Source organism: Ostrea edulis, chromosome 6, assembly GCF_947568905.1.
Source record: "Ostrea edulis chromosome 6, xbOstEdul1.1, whole genome shotgun sequence".
NCBI classification, from domain to species: domain Eukaryota; kingdom Metazoa; phylum Mollusca; class Bivalvia; order Ostreida; family Ostreidae; genus Ostrea; species Ostrea edulis.
Window position 1 is genome coordinate 4815500 of NC_079169.1, and position 21182 is coordinate 4836681.

Below are 21182 nucleotides of genomic sequence, written 5' to 3' on the forward strand. Positions count from 1 at the left end.
TCACATTATACCTTTATTTCCGGCGGAATTCCCAGTTGTTAGAATTTATCAGTACTCGCACACGCATTGTTTACAACCGCATTGCTTTCACATTACAATTTTTAAAAAGACCAAAAGCAAAAACTTTGGAAATATGAAACGTAAATTACTTTATATATGTGTGTGTAATATCTCAAAAGATGAATGAAGAAATCGGCACAGATGTTAAATAATTTAAAACAATAAAATCCAAAATTAGCACATAATAGTCAGCGATCAGTTCCTAATAGTACTTCAGCTATATTGTAGGCATGTAACTATGAAACGTTCAAAGACAAACTACCTAAAGAGCCGTAAAGGCGAACACACTTGCAGGAACTGATCGTTGATTATTATGTGATAATTTTGAATTTTATCCTTTTATATAGATAGATAGGTACAGTGTAAATAGATATATGTAGATAAATAGATGAATTGATAGATAGGTAGATGTAAATAGATAAATTGATAGATGTAGATAGATAGATAGATAAATTGATAGATGTAGATAGATAGATATTAAAAAGAAGCTTTCATTCCCAGTGTTGTATGTATGTATTTGTTTAATGACACTGAATAATAAATTATAATCAGGTATGGAGTGATTCAATGACATTTGGCTTTTATTGATGGGTTGCATCCTGGATCTTGCAGTCTTTTAAGTTATGTAAAAGAAAAAAAACCCAGAGATCTACAGATTCAATTAACTTCTAATTCTTTGTTTGATATATATGAAAGATCTCGTCTGTGTTCTCCGATTTCATAGACATACGAATTTCTTAACTTGGAGCCAGCTTCAAAAGACAGACGAGTAACCGGAAGCCATATTGCCAATCTCTGTTTTGAATATTGCTTCCAGTTCTTATCTTTAAAAAAGCATCAAATGGTTTCAAAAATATATCTAGAATCTTGTAAATCAATTAAAATGCCGACAGGCCAAAGTGGTATTTCCTATTCAATATGAGCACGGTCATAGTGAACTAGATACAATTCCTTATAACAAACTTCGTTTAACCCAGTAACAATTTTATTATTTTCCTCACATTGAGGACTGGTAATAAGAATATCACTTTGCGATAAGCGCGCGAATTCGTTTTAATTATGTTCATTGTAAGCGTGAGTACTGTACTTAGCAGATTTAATTCTACAAAAATATAAATTCGATATTAGTAGAGAAAGGTCTTCATTTAGATAAACGAAATAAATTACTGTTTCAAAACTCTTATTTAAAATCCCTAGATCTCCATGTTTACTAAGTAACGTACTTTTATTCGTATACTTTTGATATGGTTTTCTAGGGGTGGGGTGGTGTTGATGGGTAAGGTTAACACATTATTACATCTATATGTTCCGCTGTTTCCCGCCAGACATTTTCAGCTCCTTCAGCGATGATGAGGCGATTCCATCCAAAATGTTTTATTGTGTCTTCAATGAATTTTTCCATTTCCATATATGGCGTAGAGACTCGTGTTAAAGTAGGAAACAGCAGGTTATTGGACAACAGCATCTCCGCACAACCAAAGCTGACCATTGGGATATTCCATTTTTTCGCTAGATGACCAGCAGCTTCACAAACTTCGTCACACACAGGGCCTGAGGAGAGAAACCGACGAGGATATTGACAATTTGCATGATTATTGCAATACCAATGAACGAAAAGTCATAATCTTCATAAACCTCTTCATAGTACAGCAAAGGCAATTTAGATTGTGTTCTGTATGATGTACGGCCACGAAAAAAATAATATGGAGAAAAAAAACCTTATTAAGAAATAATCAAATTGTTTACAAAATAACCTTCCCTAGTTCAGAGATTAATTTAACTAATAAAAATCCTCTAGTCTTCAGTCTCAACTGAGTATGACAAAAAGCTTGAGATCAATCTATGATGATTTCTTGTCAATTTCCTATTAAATAAGCGAGTAGATGATAATGTTCTTAGGGACGAGATCAAAGGAACGAGGCCGGATAAAAATCTAAATTCAAGATGTTGAAGGGGGAGACAGAATAAAAACATAAGTTTCTGTCTTTCGACATCCATTATTTGTAAATATTTATTTTTGGAAGAAATCGTTGTTTTTTGTTTTTGTTTTTTTCAATGAACATTTAAAGTGGCATTTAAAGACTACACCTTCATTTGTGAACAAGCAGTAGAATAGGTATGGAATCGGAGTGTTATAAGTACATACTTGTACTTTATAGTACTATTAAGCCAATTTCGAAAAAACATTCATCACATTCAGTTACAAGGGTGTGGGGGCCGTAATGAAAACTATATTGATTTATAGTTTTTTGTCAGATATTGGATATCTGATCTTGCTTGTAGCTTGTTTCTTGCTCTAAATATTACACAGTGAGGATATACTTGTATATTCTCCTACCAGTCACCCCCAAACGAGCATAGCGACCTTTCGGATATCGACATTCTCAGTATTACTTGTCGGCTATATATATCATAATTGTAAATGACAACAGGCTTAATTGTGGAAGGGAAATATTGATTATTGATGTTAATTTAAGAGAACAGTTTTGTCTACTTAGTACATGCTGTGTGTAACTAGAATCTCTAGTGTGTAAGCATTGCGGATTCATTCCATGTGTTTACATTACCGAGATGAATACTGTAATGTTTTGGGCATATATATAAGCTGCTTATTCTGAAATATGTAAGTAGACTTAAGATGACACATATTCATATTCTGATAACATTTAATCTTTTGCTAAATGAACTATCTTTGTAAATATGAGTCGCTAAAATCTTCTTTCCGTCTCTTTTTCAGGAGATGGGTCATGGTTCATTAATCAATAGAGAATGGTTGTCTAGGCAATAGCTCATTATTCATAATTGATAATGAACCTCATGATATATCAAATTATTACAAAAACTCGTAAAGGTGAAAACCCACAGTCTCTAGTTTCCGAGTTCCAAGTCCGAGGTCTATCTTTTAGTATTTCAAAGGTACGGAATACGGGTAACACCGGGCTCGGTTGGAAGACCCTTAACTGATCAGCAAGAATGTCCAAGACACAACTTGTACCATTGTCATGGTAATCTATTAGTGTTGTGAAATCATGGTGATAATGCCGTTTGAATTTTCATAGTGCCGAGATCGATTTCCATGGGGAAAAAATAAAATATATAAATGTTTATTCCGTATAGAGATATATACAAATAAATCATGCATACATGTACATAAATACCAAGGATATCACATGAAAGCTTGAAAGCTTATTTCCAATAGGGCCCTTTGATGCACGGATGTTGGTGCTAGGGGGTACAATACAAAGATGATTTTAAAAAAAAAACCAGATTGGTAAAGTAATCTACTAGTAACCAGTAGTTTGAACATCTGTTTGTTTGAATTAGTTAGTAAGTTAATTGAGACTGCAAAGCTTTCAATAACATGGACAGGGCTGTCAATCTACCTAAATTGGATCCGAAAAAAGGACCTTCTCCCGACTGGAAAACTTTTCCAATCTTACTAATCTAGAAATTCCCAATTTTGAGACAATGTAGATAAGGTGAATTTCTCAAATGATCACCTATTGTCAAAATACAAAGGATTCTAAACTACCCTCAGTGTTCTTTGACGAGGAGGTTTGAAGTGGTACTAAATGATTGTAAACGATTGAGAGTTTGACGAGGAGGTTTGGGGTGGTGCCGAATTATTGTAAATGATTGGAGAGTTTGACAAGGCGGTTTGGGGTGGTACAGAATGATTGTAAATGATTAAGAGTCTGATGAGGAAGTTTGGGGTGGTACAGAATGATTGTAAATTATTGAGACTTAAAAGAGGAGGTTCGGGGTGGTACAGAATGATTGTAAATGATAGAGAGTTTGACGTGGAGGTTTGGGGTGGTACAGAATGATTGTAAATAATTGAGAGTTTGGGGTGGTACAGAATGATTGTAAATGATAGAGAGTTTGACGTGGAGGTTTGGGGTGGTACAGAATGATTGTAAATAATTGAGAGTTTGACGTGGAGGTTTGGGGTGGTACAGAATGATTGTAAATAATTGAGAGTTTGACGAGGAGGTTTGGGGTGGTACAGCATGATTGTAAATTATTGAGACTTAAAAGAGGAGGTTCGGGGTGGTACAGAATGATTGTAAATGATAGAAAGTTTGACGTGGAGGTTTGGGGTGGTGCAGAATGATTGTAAATGATTAAGAGTTTGACGAGGAGGTTTGGGGTGGTACAGCATGATTGTAAATTATTGAGACTTAAAAGAGGAGGTTCGGGGTGGTACAGAATGATTGTAAATGATAGAAAGTTTGACGTGGAGGTTTGGGGTGGTGCAGAATGATTGTAAATGATTAAGAGTTTGACGTGGAGGTTTTGGGTGGTACAGAATGATTGTAAATTATTGAGAGTTTGACGAGGAGGTTTGGGGTGGTACAGAATGATTGTAAATTATTGAGAGTTTGACGAGGTGGTTTGGGGTGGTACAGCATGATTGTAAATTATTGAGACTTCAAAGAGGAGGTTCGGGGTGGTACAGAATGATTGTAATGATAGAGAGTTTGACGTGGAGGTTTGGGGTGGTACAGAATGATTGTAAATGATTAAGAGTTTGATGTGGAGGTTTGGGGTGGTACAGAATGATTGTAAATGATAGAGAGTTTGACGAGGAGGTTTGGGGTGGTGCAGAATGATTGTAAATTATTGAGAGTTTGATGTGGAGGTTTGGGGTGGTACAGAATGATTGTAAATGATAGAGAGTTTGACGAGGAGGTTTGGGGTGGTGCAGAATGATTGTAAATTATTGAGAGTTTGACGTGGAGGTTTGGGGTGGTGCAGAATGATTGTAAATGATTAAGAGTTTGACGTGGAGGTTTGGGGTGGTACAGAATGATTGTAAATGATAGAGAGTTTGACGTGGAGGTTTGGGGTTGTGCAGAATGATTGTAAATTATTGAGAGTTTGACGTGGAGGTTTGGGGTGGTGCAGAATGATTGTAAATAATAGAAAGTTTGACGTGGAGGTTTGGGGTGGTGCAGAATGATTGTAAATTATTGAGAGTTTGACGAGGAGGTTTGGGGTGGTATAGAATGATTGTAAATGATAGAGAGTTTGACGTGGAGGTTTGGGGTGGTGCAGAATGATTGTAAATTATTGAGAGTTTGACGAGGAGGTTTGGGGTGGTATAGAATGATTGTAAATGATTGAGAGTTTGATGAGGAGGTTTGGGGTGGTACTGAATGATTGTAATGATAGAGAGTTTGATGGGGGTGGTGGTACTGAATGATTGTAAATGATTAAGATGCTGATGAAAAAAATTATTAGTCCGAACGAAAAGTTCCGACAAATTTCCCAATTTAAAGAGATTGAGACCCAGTCCTAAATCTGTAGTGACAGTTCTGCATAGGTAATGACTTTTCCTTTGCCAAGAAGTGAAAGTCACAGGTCATTAGGACCTTAAAAACAGAGGTCTCATGTCACAGATAGGGGTTTTCACGACAAAAGAATCCTCGCTGCCGTGAGCGTCATAATTTTTTTAAGGGACTACAAATATGTGAATCGGAAAGGATCCGGATTAGAATAGGTCCTCAGTACTCCTTACTTGTCGTAAAAGGCGACTAAATAGGTCGGTCCTTCTGATGAGACCCGAAAAACCGAGGTCCCGTGTCACAGCAAGTGTGACAGAATAATCAAAGATCCCTCTCTGGCCAATGACCGTGAGCACCGAGGATAGGCCTACATTTTGCAGCCCTTTACCGGAAATGTTGACGTCTCCATATAAGTTAAAGATCTTCGAGCGGGACAGAAACTATATACATGTAAACCCAACCAACAAATAAGTCTACTGGAATTAGCGCTTATGATCACGAACAGTTGCAAATTGAACATCTAGAATTAAAAAAACAACAACAAATAATGAAAAGATGTATGAATAATAAGACTCAAAGAAGGGAAATAAAGTTTTACAAATAAATAAATTAAAAAAATCAAGGCCATAAATAACATTTAATATTTTAAGAGAAGTTAGATGTGGGCTCAAATATTTAAATCATCGAAACCACGAAAATGGTGCGACAAGAAACGAATTTCAATAAGCCGTTAAAACATATTTCCCAGACTTTCCGGCAGATTGAAGGAAAAAGAACCTATCTTTTAGGTCCGAATGCACATACAGACATCAGAAACAAAACCAGCGACGATGGGAGTCTACTCAGGAAAATAATACAGAGGGTCTGGGAACCACATAGAGACCCGCAATGGGTCCAGGGCATGCAATACACTGACAGGGGCCAGGGAAACAAAACCTCCGGACGTTGATGGGTTTTCACATAGATTTCAATGTGATTACATGTATCTGCCTGGCTAAGCAACATCGCTGTAATTTTTCGGCAACCCATATTATGAAAACTGCCTAGGTTGTATAGTATTCTATTTCCCAATGAATAAAATAACGATCACACTGCACGCACCTGTTGTATCTGTCATTGTGATTTCTTTCCTTCGTGGCAGATATATTATTCATTGACTGTTTATTGTTTTACACCGAATTCTCGATCTTAGCAAAAACACTGAAGCGAACAATCGCTTGTAATAGTTAACTATGGTTTCAAGGGTTTTTTTAAATACAGAAAATCAAAGTTGACAATAGACCTACGTCTTATGTTTTGATATTTACTCTATTAAACAAGATGTATTTGTGAAACACAAATGCCTCCAATAATGGGCAATTCCAAAGATGGCTAAGGTCACAAGGACAAACATCTTGGTACCAGTAGAAAGATCTTTTCACAAGAAATGCTCAGGTGCAATATGAAAGCTCTAATATTTACCATTTAGAAGTTATGACCAATGTCAAACTTTTTAAAAGTAGGTCAAAAGGTTAGTCCCCACGTAAAGTTCTTGTCACAAGGAATACTCGTGTGAATATCAAAGCTCTAGTATTCACTGTTCAAAAGTTATTAGCAAGGTTAAAGCTTTTAAAAAGTGGGTCAAACTTCAAGGTCACAGGGTCAAAACATTTTGGTACCCACGGAAAGGTCTTGTCACAAGGAATACTCATGTGAAATATCAAAGCAAAGCTCTAGCATTCAATGTTCAAAAGTTATTAGCAAGGTTAAAGTTTTTAAAAAGTAGGTCAAACTCCAAGGTCAAAGGGTAAAAAAATTTGGTACTCACTGAAACGTCTTGTCACAAGGAATACTCATGTAAAATATCAAAGCTCTAGCACTCACTGTTCAAAAGTTATTAGCAAGGTTAAAGTTTCAAACAGAATGACAGACAGGACAAAAAAAATACCCCCCCCCCCCCCGATCTTCGATCTCAGGGGCATAAAAATATTTGAAATATTTCAAAGCTTGTTCAAAAGTCAAAGGATTTGTTTTTGTTTTATTTACAGGAAATCAAAATACCGGAATTTTTTACTGTGCTTCTTGTCATGATTCAGAAAACACAGAGTGATAACATCACCATTCATTTTCTTCAGTGCTTGAGCGATTCGTCATGCACCTACATTAATCACATTTGCTAATTGTTGTAAGATTAAACGCTGATAGAAGACTTCATGTATATTCTCCGTGAAGACAGCGGCGTAGCATAACATTACATTGTTCCCTGTATTATGAATTTAGAACTTTAGTATCCGCTATAAAAGAGATTTTTGAAAACTACTGCAATACATCTTACTAAACGAACGTAAAAGACTATGGAAAGTTTGAACAAGCGTCCCCCTGGAAACCACTATAGATGCCCTACCCCTATTTTTTCTCGAAGAATAAAAGATAAAATTTTTTCTTGAATGCTCCAAAAACCCTACTTTATTTTATGTCCTAATGTACATGTACCCATGTTGTTATCTAAAAAGCAAGCAAGAGTTTTAAGCACTAGAAGAATGACAGACAAAATGATAAATATGCAAATTTTAAATATCAGAGGAAATACCGTCTGTATCAATAAACAAACTTTATGTATAGTGTTGAACTAGAACATATTTGGTATTGGTTTTATGGAACATACATGTACAACTGATGTACAACTAATGCAGTCTGCTGTTAAGGAATTCCAAAGTCCTCTGGCATGAAAATAGTGTGGCCTTTACGTAACCGTGACATAGATGAAAGAATCGCGAAACCCCATTGTTTGTTATATATATTATTTTGACTGTGTGATATCAACTCTTTCTATATGGATTATATATATATATATATATATATATATATATATATATATATATATATATATATAGTGGTTGTGGATGCGGATAAATACGTTGACCAAGTAGAGAATGAAATGCTTAATAGCGCATCTTACAGTGAAGTAGTGTGCGACAAAAGCAAACAAATTCCCAACAACAACAAAATGGTTAATGAAATGTATAAAAAAGGATCCATTTCGTCTGAATTAAGACATTATCTACTACCCACCGAAGCAACATCAGGAAATCTCCAAGCTAACCGAAAAATACACAAAAATACCAATCCGCTTAGGACTTTAGTAAATGGCCGACAACACCCAGCAGAAAAGATAGCCGAGTATGTCGAGTCGCAACTTAAGAATGCGAATAAATGCCTCGGTAGTTATATCCAGGATACTACAGAGGTTTTGAAAAAAAAACTTTCAAGTGTAAAGCAACCATTACCAGATTCCTCAATTTTATTTTGTCTGGACGTGAAAGCACTTTTTCATAGCATACCTAGGAAAGCAGCTCAATGTTGGATGCTGTTTTTGACAATAATAATTTTAATTTCAATAACAAAAACTACATGCAGACTGAAGGGACTGCGACTGGATCAAAACTTGGGCGAAACTACACTTGTGTTTATATGGGGGGATGGGAACGAATTCTTTCCGAAAAATCAAAACAACTACCATTATTTTATGTACGTTATATTGATGATATTTTTGGTATCTGGACGGGTACAGAAGAACTTTAAAATTCCATAAAACCGCGAATGAAATACATCCAAACATTCAGCTTGACTTACGTCTAACAAACACCAAAATCGATTTCCTTGATGTAACAATCTCAATAACAGACGGAATCCTTAGCACTGACTTATACTGCAAACCCACCGATAAACATATGTACCTTAATAAAACCTCTAGCCATCCCGAATTTACAAAAAAAGTCTATTCCCTTTGGAATGGGCTCCGTGCGCGTAGAATTTGTTCCACAGAAGAAAAATATCAAATCCAACGACAGGAAATAAATAAAAATTTAGGAAAACGCGGTTATTTAGATAATGATGTAGAAAAAGAACTTAAGAAAGTAGATAAACTCGACCGATCAAATCTCCTAAACTACAGAAAAAAGACAAAGCAGGGTAACCGTGTTCCCTTTGTGATAGACTATTCTAAAGGGCTTCCCATTATTCATAAGATTTTTTTTTTTAAAACAAACGTCAAAAGATTCTTGAAAATTCTGACCTCCTCAAAAACGTTTTTAAAGATATGCCCATTGTGGCTTTTAAGAGACAAAATTTAAAAGACATTCTGGTACATGAGAAACACAATAATATATTTTTTTAAGAAAAGAAAATGTATGTGAGCCGTGTGGTGCTAAAAAGTGTACTTTATGTCAATATGTCATTAAAACTAATCAATTTGAGGACTGCAACGGTAATAAATTATATCAATTGTAAATGCAGCAATATAGTTTATGGCGTGTTTTGCAAAAAATGCAACATAATTGTATATGTGGGAGAAACTGGGGTAACTTTATACCAAAGGCATGTTTTTTTGTCATTTATTAGACGAGAAACTGACGAACCTGTTGCTATTCATTTCTATACAGATTCTCATAGTAGTGACGATTATTCTATAATAGGAATCGAAAAACTTTACAAAAATGACATTTATCGTCGCTTTAGAGAAAATTTGTGGAAGAAAAAATTGAATACTTATGTACCATTCGGAATAAACAGAAGGGAACATTTTTGTCTTTAATAATTAATGTCTTGTATGTAAAGAACGTGTTATAATAACTGATTATAACAATATTGATGTATTTACGATTAGCTACTTACTGTAATATTTCTTGTTTGTATTCACTTAGGCCAGAAGTTAACTGCTTTGTGAACAAACATTTCTAAAAACATTTTTGCTACATACTTACCGATAAAACTGTACGCATAGTCATATTTTAAGATGTGTCCACGAGGTCGGTTGAGTATTGTTCATTTTATTATTAGACTTTTGCCCTTTTCAAATGTTTTTCGCGCAATATCAACTTTGATGTTACTTTTCAATTGTATATTACTTGCTGTGACATCATAGTACTTTTGTGTAGGTAGTCTTGCGTTACGTTACTATGACAGATAAACACGAGTGAAGACCGGTAACACGGTTTAAATATTTCTGGAAAGTGTTTAGAGTTTATATATATATATATATATATATAAAAAATCAGAATGACACATTCTATAAAAAAATCAATTACTTACTGCTAGCTCTTTCTCCATGTCCACATGGTTCATCTATAAAAATTGTTTAGCAACGTCTTTTTTATGACTTCACAATAAACGTTTACCGGTAGCGTTTGGTAATGGTCTAATATTATTCCTACATTTTTTTTTTTTTTTTTTTTTTTTTTTTTTTTTACAAAATATCATGTTGAATTGTGGTTCAATGTTAAAATAATTATTTCCTATCTCTTGGATTAAAAAGTTTTATAAAATAGTCCTCTTTGGCTTTGCAAGTTATTTCATTTTCAGTCCACATTTTAAAGAAGAGAAATACTTTAAATTTACCACCCTCGCATTCCGCAAAATGTTCACTATATGGGGTGTTCCGAACACTAGGATCTTTGATTTGTTGTTTATGCAACCTCACTCGCGCATCAAGTTTGTTAGTTTGTCCTATATAGTTTTCTCCACAAGTTGGGCAAGTGGCACAGTAAATAAGCAGGGCCGTAAATTACATGGAGGCGGAGGAGGCAGCTGCCTCCTCCAACTTTTGAGCCAAAAAAAATTAAAATTTAAAGTTCATTAGAATTTATGTTGTTTCCAATAACTAAGAACATGATACCTCCCTTAAAAAGCATTCCAAATCTTTCTTTTAGAATGAGTTAGTCAAGTAACATCTTAGAAGGCCCTAGAATCAAGGATTTTGCACGAAACGTGTTCAGTGTGCACAAAATGTGCTCAGCGTCTGGGGGCCTGGGCGGCCCCCAGACCCCCACCTAATTTCCTGCCTCCTCCAAATTGAAAGTTAATTTACGGCCCTGAAATAAGTCAATGCCATCATAAACTGCAAATCTGGAAATCTTATTTTAACAATTTAACTACAAAATCGTCGGAGATTTGCGGAGACAGCCGAGTGTCTGGTTGAACGAGACTATTTCAGCTGATGAGGAGCAAACCACGTGATTCAAATGTGTAATCATTGGAGCAAGCTCGTCGCGTCGCGAAAAGTGCTATTGTTTCATGTTTCATTCTTATTCAGATATAATTCATTTGCAATTTTGTAAGAAGAAATAAATTAAGATTCTGTACAAAGAAAATCTGCTGAAATGTTTGTGTGTGTCAAAAAGCATCCTTTACTTTCTTTCGATTTCATTCAATCTGCAGATATACAATGTACCAATCACACTTAAATTCTAAGCACCTGCATTTGTAAGTGTCATTTCTTTCCTTCAAATTCACTTAAAATGTCCATATTATGACGTGTTTGAATTCTATTTATAGTTCTTGAAAACCACAAAAGTGTTCTTACTTGAATTATTGTATTAATGCTTTTTTTATAAAGTGAATATTCAATTACAATTCCAGTGTGTTGCCTTGGAAATGTTAAGAATGCTTAAAATTTGATGATTTAAATCATTGAAATTATACGATAATTATTATTTAACAAATGTAAATGTATTTGGGATAAAGTAAGAAACAAGATATGGTATAATTGCTACATTTGTCACAGCTGGTGTGGGTTTTCACCTTTACCTATGAATTGTGAACTGCCATCTAATTTCTAAATGCTCTTTTGGAAATCTTTATTTGTTTTATGCGATGGTACAGTTAGGATATACCATTTTGTCATCCCCTGAACATGACATATTAGTTTAAGCACTCGACTTATAATCTGTTGATTATCGATTTGAGCACTCGACTTATAATCTGTTGATTATCGCATGTTAATTCAATGCAATGCATTTATCAATAAAATCGCGGACCTTTTAATAAACAAGTTAAATTATAAAATGATGGTATAAGGAATACATTTTGAAGTTATTTGTACTTTGGGAAAAGTAAAAACATTTGAAAGCAAGGGAGTATTTTTTTTGTCGGATAGAGAAAATTACCCCCACCCTATTTTCATTGTTTTATACCGTAACAAAAACAACCAGGGCATTTATTTCTAAAATATAGCGTTATATTTCGACTCCATGTTTTACACAGATAATATGCTAATGGCTCTACCACGAGGACGATTGCTGGCTAAGTATACATGCGCGGATTCTGAATATTTTTCTAGGGGAGTGGGTTCCGTGCCTTGGTGATTCAGTCTTTTCTAGGAACTAAGATCTTTATTTAAAAGGGAAAAAAGAACCCCACTCTTTTGTGTAATGAAGATCACACGACAGGATAACGAAAAATCCCAAGAAATCTCTAATTAACAGCAAGGTGGTGCTATCTGGATTTTTTTTATATAATACTAATTGTAGCATTGGTGAATTTTAACACTATCACATTGTACAGAATCCCCGTCCTTAACGCAATGATTCAAGTCTGCTACAATTTTAAAATCCCCCACCCCTCTATTTTTTGGATGGGTGAGTAACGATATAATGATATCCACTCACAAACTAATGATTTGATATCAAGCTTAAAACTACACATTTTCAAAGACATAAGTACAATTCGTTTCTCATAGGAAGTAAAGTGACATGGTTGATTTTCATCAGGTGCGTGCATGTGAAACTAATCCTTAAGCAATAAAGCGAGGGATAATATCACCATGTTTAGCATCACCCTGCAAACCAAGGTGGATTTTTTCTGTTGTTTCGATCTCCTCAATAGTCAGTTAGTTCCGACACTTCATCATTAGTATTATGACGCCAAAACCAAGAGTGTGACGTCACATCTATTGTCCTGTCCCGGTTATAAATTATATATCGTATATTACATTTCGTTATACATAATTATAGGCCTATTAGTACAATGCATTGTACGGAGGTATGCTAATCTAGGGTGAAATTGAGATAAAGTAATCTACGTGAGTTCGTTATCTCAGGTCAACGAAATGTGATTGTGAGATAAAAAAAAAAAAAAAAAAAAGAAAGAAAGAAAGAATGCCGTTAGGTCGATTATGGCAGTTTTTTCTTGACGTCGAAAATTCTTTGGATGTGTATATTTAGCTCGAATTTTCTCTGTCCTAATCTCTAGCGCTTGATGGTTTGCATTCAATATCTAAGAGGTAGTTTAATCTACAGAACACACAAACGCAATCATTACATACAGTTATGTATACGTCTGTTGTTGTTACCCCAATGACAATCCATTGTGGATAATAAGTATACTATGATAGTAAACATTGTGGTTCGATATTATTGCATCTTTAGTCGTGCTATCGAGATAATATGTTGTACACACAAACATGAATAATATATGTTCTAAATATACAATCAGGTTTGGTAATGTTGTCATGTTAACAATTTTCAAATAAACTGGTGAAAGAAAATATAAACTTCACGTGAATATCACGCATTTTAAACTCACCAATGAAAGCATCAATTTCTGTTCCATCTCCAGCCTGAAAGTCCATAATTGACACTAGTTCATAAAGCCCTTGTCCAATATCACAACGGGTGTCCCGAAATTTATATGTAAAATTCACGTCATGTCCTTGAATTTCAGGAAATCTGGAATCAGTTTTGATCATGAGAAACGTGTCTTCAAGCAGATGGAAAATCTCCTTTCCAAACACCTTTGGTCCCGTGATTGGTGCCAAGAGCCCTAGTGTGATATTTAAAGACGAGGAAACGGGTAACATAATTATGGTATATATTGTCAAAGAAATCATGTTGATATTTTTTTTATATTCAATTTAGCCTTATGGATTGCCATCGATGGCTCGATGATCAACAACCGTCAACATCGGATACCAACAACCATACATATATAAGGCAGAAAAATACCACATAATTAACAATGCACCAATAAAAATTAAGCAACTATTCTTTCAATAGCCATGACGATGATGTGCGGCATCATTTTCAACATCCAGTAATAGCAGATATCCCGCATAAGTGGCTTTTTGATGAACTTCCGCAATGTATCGTACGAATATGTATGTTAGATAGGAAATCTGTAACAACACAGCGCTGGCACGCACCCGGAGAAGCAACCGCAGCTAATTGTCCAGGTATGAACGTTTCTACCTTTAAGAACACGGCGACTCATCAATACACAGAAAATGCTTTTCGCGTTTATTGATTGGTGTTATTTTTCTTTAAAACTACGGAATGAGTTGTCGTTATTATGAGATACTACTAGGCATTTTCATCAGCTTAATGACCATTTTCTGTCAATTTTGCATCACCTTTCAAATGATTCCATTATTTGTAAATCGGGGAAATACTGTATAATAATGATGTGGGCCGATGCTCTATAGTCTGTATAAATCTGATAATTTCTTAGCTATTATGCTACTCTCAGTTTGTTGTTGTTTGTTCTGTCCATTTTCTGACAGTTCCTCAAAGCTGGTGTTTTCTGAAAGTTAAAAAACACACTCATCCCTCCCTGAACTCTGTTTTAATCATTTGCATCAAATTTAAAAAGCGACGTCACTTCCTGTTACATTTGACAATCCGAGGTATCACGAGAGAAGAATTGTTGTAAAGCAAACAGACAGGACAAAGCCTACATTTCAATTTTTAGGCGAAGCTATGATTAAAGAATTTCAAATGGAATGATACATAGGTCAAAAAGAAATTTGAAAATCTTTAAAAGTTGAAAAATAGAATGACAGGATATTACAATATCGAATGTATTGAAAAACCTTCTTCAATACTTTGATTTATGGAGTAGACAGATATTTGAATTTTGAAATCATCCATGGTCTCCAACACTCGGAATATTAGACGTACTGGATTGCAGACTTTAAGCCTTTTATCTCAAAGAATATCCAAAATAAATAGCCATTCATAATTACATTTCCATTTGCAAGTAATTTTAGGTAACCACAGCAATTCGCTGTGTATTATGCAAGTATGTGATCTACCTGTATTCTCTCCGATTGTGTATAGCATGGACGTCTGACTAATGAGCGGTCTCTATATCAATAGTTAAATGACGTTTATTATGAAAATAAAGTGTACCGTATTGAGCATAATTGTCAAGGAAATTTCATCGACTGTATAGATATCATCAAATTAAAGACCGAGAGAAGAAAGCTACAAATTGGTGACCATGGTATATGAACTAAAAACTACAAATTATATGACGTATAGGCGACATTCTTCTGATACTTCTCATTTAGCTTGGTTGTGAAAAATCGTGTCTGATGCAGACATACAAGATTTCACATTTTTAGGGGGCATAGCCCAAGAGCAGAAAATGTATAACATAAAATTCAAAATAGATATGTTTATAGTTATTAACAGTTCGAAAATGATTTGGTCAAGGATGACTGAACTGTTACATTTGAAAACCAAATTTCAAGTTGATATCCGAAAAAAAATCCACACACACTAATTCCCTCATGATTGGTGTCAAGGACATTATAAACTCGGGAACACTTAATCTCTGTTTATTGATACCTAATGTATTTTCTAATCTGGACTGTATTGGTTGCAGAAAAATACTTAATGTATCAATTTTGTTTCTGTTGTAACTCGAAGTATCGAAGGGTTAATCATTGTATTAAAGGTTTTGAAACAGTAATTCAAAATATCAAAGTTTTAACATTGTTAACTATGGGATAAAGTATCATAAATTCAAGATGTCAAGGTTTTCACTTTTGTCAATGACAGTATTAAAGTCTTAAAAACGTTGTAATATTTTATCTTTTCCATTTTTATTGTATAATTTTTCATTTGTATTGTATATTTTCCATTATATAATTTGTTTTTAATTTTTCATTTGAATTCTAATTTTTTTCTCTCGTATATTTTCATTTGTATCCATTTGTGTTCTATGATCTTTCATTTGTATTATGATTTTTTTTTTTGCATAATAAATTTGTATTCTATGACTTTTTATTTCTACTATATCCCAGGGATTGTATATTTTTGGTGCGTTACAAACGATTTCACTGGTTTAAATCATGATTCAATTTTCAAGCCATAGGTTTTATATCTTTCAATACTACTTTTTACGTAAAAGTAAGTATTACCTGAACTTTCACTTGCTTATCAACCTTGTGTTTAACTAGTCCTGCAGGGAAATAAGGGACCAATCTATCTTGTGGTTGAGAATCCGGAACATCTCGCTTGTTTTACAACTTTACCAAAAGAAATCCTTCATTTCGCTAAACCTTTAAAACGTCTCTTTAATATACATTGTTTATGTTTGAAATTACACAAGAGGCCAAATTTCAGTGACTGCAATAACAATTACATAAAAAAATTCGGTCTTCAAGGCAATCAATATTCTTTACAACTAAATACAGTATATTCTGTATCCTGAAATTCTGTGTGGGATAGATACAGAAACGATGGAATATGTTTTAATGCTTACAGTAAGTACAGTGTAAGTAATTTATTTATTATAGTGACTTGTGTACAAACATTGGTATACATTAATTCATTTGTGTACAATACATGATTTAATTTAAAAAGGCAATCTATCACTGGGTCGAATGCAGTCGGACGTGTTTCATACTCAATGTTAGGCCATTCTTTACATGCTGATTTTGACTACGGAATACCCCATATCACGGCGGATGTAACCGGTGAGCAAGGGGTGCTTACGCCTTCTAGACACCTGATCCCATCTCTCGTATGCCCTAGGATCCAGGTTAGAATAGGTCCTCAGTATCCCTTATTTGTCGTAAGAGGTGATTAAATGGGGTGGTTTATCGTATGCGACCGTAAAACCAATGGCCCATGTCATAACAGGTGCAGCGCGATAAAAATATCTCCTTGCTCAAAAACCGTAAGTGCCGAGCATAGGCCTAAATTTTGCAGCCCTTCACTGGCAATGGTGACGTCTCCATGTGAGTGAAAAAATTGCGAGAGGGACGCTACACAATATAAAATCAATTCAGGAGTCCGTGTATGTCCTCTTAATTTTATATTTTTATAGGATTTATGAGATCGATCATTGTTCGTTATCGTCATGAAAGTCAGGAGAGCATATTCAACCATACAAAATAGAATGCCTTAATGAGCATGCTCTGTATAGATATTGTAGATTCTGGTGAGGGTAATTTGATAATAAATAGTTAATACAATCTGCATCTGAATAAAACTCTAATTGACATATGCCTAACACATACCTACAGGTATAAGCAGTGTATCTCGGAGTTAAGAATATTTTGCATAAATAATATTAGAAAATGAAATTAGTTTTTAACTTCCCTTCAGGTACAAAAAGAGCATACTTTGCGCAAAGCTTCAACCTGGTACGTTCAAGTTTCCACTCTTAGTAGTAAGATTCTACATTCAAATTCTACCAGTATTGGCCTAATAAATTTATTTGTATTGGTAGATTCATCAAGATTTGTTTACAATAATTTCAGATTCAAATTGCACCAGTATTGACCTAAATTTGTTGGTGAATCCATAGAGATGCTTACAATGTACATGTAGTTTGAATTTGAGTTGTGTACCATAATACAGAGCATTTTAGACTAGATGCTGTCATAAGACAGTAATACCCGCACACAAGTTTTTGCCTTTAAATATACTCTTCGTCATATTGGTGTTACTGGCAAAGAAGCCACAATCGTTATTTTATAATTAATTAATGCATAAATTGTAAGAGGAGTTCTGGGAACCAAGGTTTTTTGTACAAAAAGCATCATTTTCAACCCCCAGGGCAAAAATAAAAATTCCAAAACCTTATTGCGCATCTACAGGACACTAGCAACCAATTTCCTAAAGATTATTAAGATACTGCTTAAAACGTAAAAAGAGTTTTGGGGACCTGAGTGTTCTTTTGTGCAAAAATGTCATTTTTCAACCCTCATTTGACCCCAGGAGTGAAAATAAAAATTCCAAAACCTTATTGCACATCTACAGGACACCAGCAACCATTTCTCTAAAGATTATTAGGATACTGCTTAAAATGTAAGAGGAGTTCTGGGAACCAGGGTACTTTTGTGCAAAAAAAACACGTCATTTTTCGACCCTCATCTGACTCCAGGGGTGAAAATGAAGATTCCAAAACCTTATTGCACATCTACAGGACACCAGCAATCATCTTCCAAAAGATTATTAGGCTACTGTGTAAATTGTAAGAGGAGTTCTGGGAACCAGGGTTGTGTTAAAAAGCATCATTTTCGACCCCCATTTGGCCCCCAGGGTGAAAATGAACATTCCGAAACCTTATTGCACATCTACAGGACCCAACCAATCATCTTCCAAAAGATGATTGGGCTACTGCACGAAATGTAGAAGGTGTTCTAGGAACCAGGCTTTTGTTGAAAAAACGTAATTATTTGACCACCGTTTTGCCCCCAGGGTAAATTTGAATATTCTAAAAACCTTATCATATATCTACAGTACACCACCTATCATATTCCAAAAGATCAATTGGTTACCACTTGAAATAAAAGAGCAGTTTGAGGAAGAAGAAAGTGTGACAGACGGACGGACCAGGGTAACAACAAGATACCCGAACTTTCTTTAGAAAGTGAGGGTATAACAAGTTGAATACCAACATCAGACCGATTTATCAAATACTGCTCCAAATCTAGATGTTGAAAAATTTCCTTAATTCTAAAACACCAGTTACATGTACAAAATGTATTTGAACTAATATAATCAAACAAAAAAATAAGTAAATAATAGGTACCAAATAGCTTTTTGTAAGCATTGAATCCAAAGTCTTTGTTAATATGGGTAGTCGAAATAAATTTTCATAATGCCCGTTCTGCTAAAGACTGTTAGCAAGTACCTTCGAGTTTGGAGTGAAGTTTCAGCTGTAGTTAAATGTTACACCCAAATATTTCTATTCAACACGTTGAAGTGCTACAAAATACATATAGATGACACCAGGGGTCGCAACAGTGACCGTTCGTTATAGCAATGTCTGACGCGGACTTTAAGGTTTCATTCGAAATACCCGTGACTCGTTTGGCGAAGGAACAGAAGCTCTCATTCGAAATACCATAGACTCGTTTGGCGAAAGAACAGTAGTCACTACCTAAATATCTGATGCGGCCAAGGCACGAGCGGGAATCGAACATACGATCTCCCGGTCACCAAGCGAATTGTTATCTATTGTACGTTTTACTATAGCAAACTATAGTGTAATATGGCTTTTACCCGGAAACCAATCGTTAATTGTCATCCACCCCTCATGCAACGAAGTCCAACAATTTCGTTTGGGAGAAATGAAAAACATTTGTCGCAATTGCTACGGTAGTATACAGATTATAGCACAATGCATACGGGCTACTGTGGATAAGGAAACTACTTCAATATGATGAAAGGTGAAAATAACGAACAGTGATCAATCATATAACTCCTATAAGGAATACAAAATAGAGAGTGGGGCAAACACCGACCCCTGGACACACCAGAGGTGGGATCAGGTGCCTAGAAGTAAGCATCCCCTGTCGACCGGTCACATACGCAGGGCCAGATTTAAAAATATGTTTGTTTCCCCTCTCCCGACCCTAAATTTCACATATGGGTAGGTAGGTAGGTAAAAAGTTTTTTTTTCTACAACAATATTTTTTGTACTAAATTTCCATGGCAATATACTAAGACATACTACAAAAAATTAGGACGCCTAAAGGAGCAAATAATTACACATATTTTCCTTTGTATCCTTTAAACTAAAAATATTTTGTTAATTAAGACGTGAAGAACAAAAGTTGTGCAAAATGTTAAGAGCTTTCTTTTGATATCTCTAAAAAGGGGCTGGCCCCTTAAATTAGGGATCTGGGGATCTTCAAAGTTTTCGCTTTATAACTCAAAAACGGTAAATATTTCGATATGGCTTTCGCTGGAAAAGTTGTTCTTTAACATCTTATTGATCTCATAAACAATATTTTGCTCGAGTATTGTGTTATATATGAGTAAAATGCTTGATCTGCAAACAGGTAACCGTGTCATTAGGTAGGTGAAGGGGGGAAATATGTGTATAACTTACTTCAGCACGTGCCCCTGGCGTGAAATTCATACGCGACTTCTGTGCGCACTGTGTACATAATATACCTACATGTATTTACGCAGATAGATATTAAAGTTTAATAAAATATTCAAGATTTGAGAGCAATTTATTTGATTTGTATGTATAAATAATTCAAAGTCGATGAATTATTCTCTTCAGTCTGAACATTATGCTATCATAATTTTGTTGTATGATAAAATATTGGTAACTGCTATAAACCTTTATTGTATGTCCTGAGCCATGAGTTTCATAAATTTAAATAGTAATTATTTGTTCATTATTGGGACTGAAAAGTTAAATGCTGAAAAAATTTAATCCCACATACACGCGCACCTCAAAAGACTGATTCGTGGAATGAGATCATACACGCATGTACTTGAGTAGTATAAATTTATTAAACACTTAACGATAAAAATTTATAGTACACCTTTATAACTTCATTTCAATGATATATATCAAATTCTCAAACTATTTCATAAGTACACACGAGAAGTCAGAATCGCCAGCGTAGCCAAACTACTTATATCGTTACAGTACTTATCTTCCTGTCACAGTACAGTTGATTATTTTCTTTCTAAAATCTTAACTTGTATTCGTCTTTTGTAAAATCACTGGATAAGTATTTCAAATAATTTTTCCCGAGGTGATGCTACGTATAACATATGAAGAGGGAAAGAAGGCGAAAGTTAGATCACACACACATACGCATGTACGGTTCCTGTATTTTCATGTTAACTAGGCTGCATTAGGACCTGACCCAAGGACATATGGTCAAGTTTAAGGTTTTTATGTCACACAGCTCCGACAGAAGACCTCTCGTTGCTTTGCAACGAGCTTGGCTCTAGTTTAACTATATTGTTGTATTACTATGCTAGAAGTTTTAACGAGTGTAATACTCTTATCTACAGAGATAAGAAACTTGGATGT

At 34.8% G+C, this 21182-nt stretch overlaps 1 protein-coding gene across 1 annotated transcript in view; it reads right to left on the minus strand.

Moving 5' to 3' along the window:
- Positions 1–13992, minus strand: part of LOC130047027 (atrial natriuretic peptide receptor 1-like) — a 66279-nt gene extending 52287 nt beyond the window's left edge. The window contains exons 1-2 of the mRNA XM_056141144.1: positions 13689–13992; positions 1358–1611 (exon numbers count right to left, since the gene is read on the minus strand). Coding sequence (XP_055997119.1) covers positions 1358–1611; positions 13689–13992 — 558 coding nt within the window. The remainder of the gene's footprint in view (positions 1–1357; positions 1612–13688) is intronic.
- Between the last annotated feature and the right edge of the window lie 7190 nt (positions 13993–21182).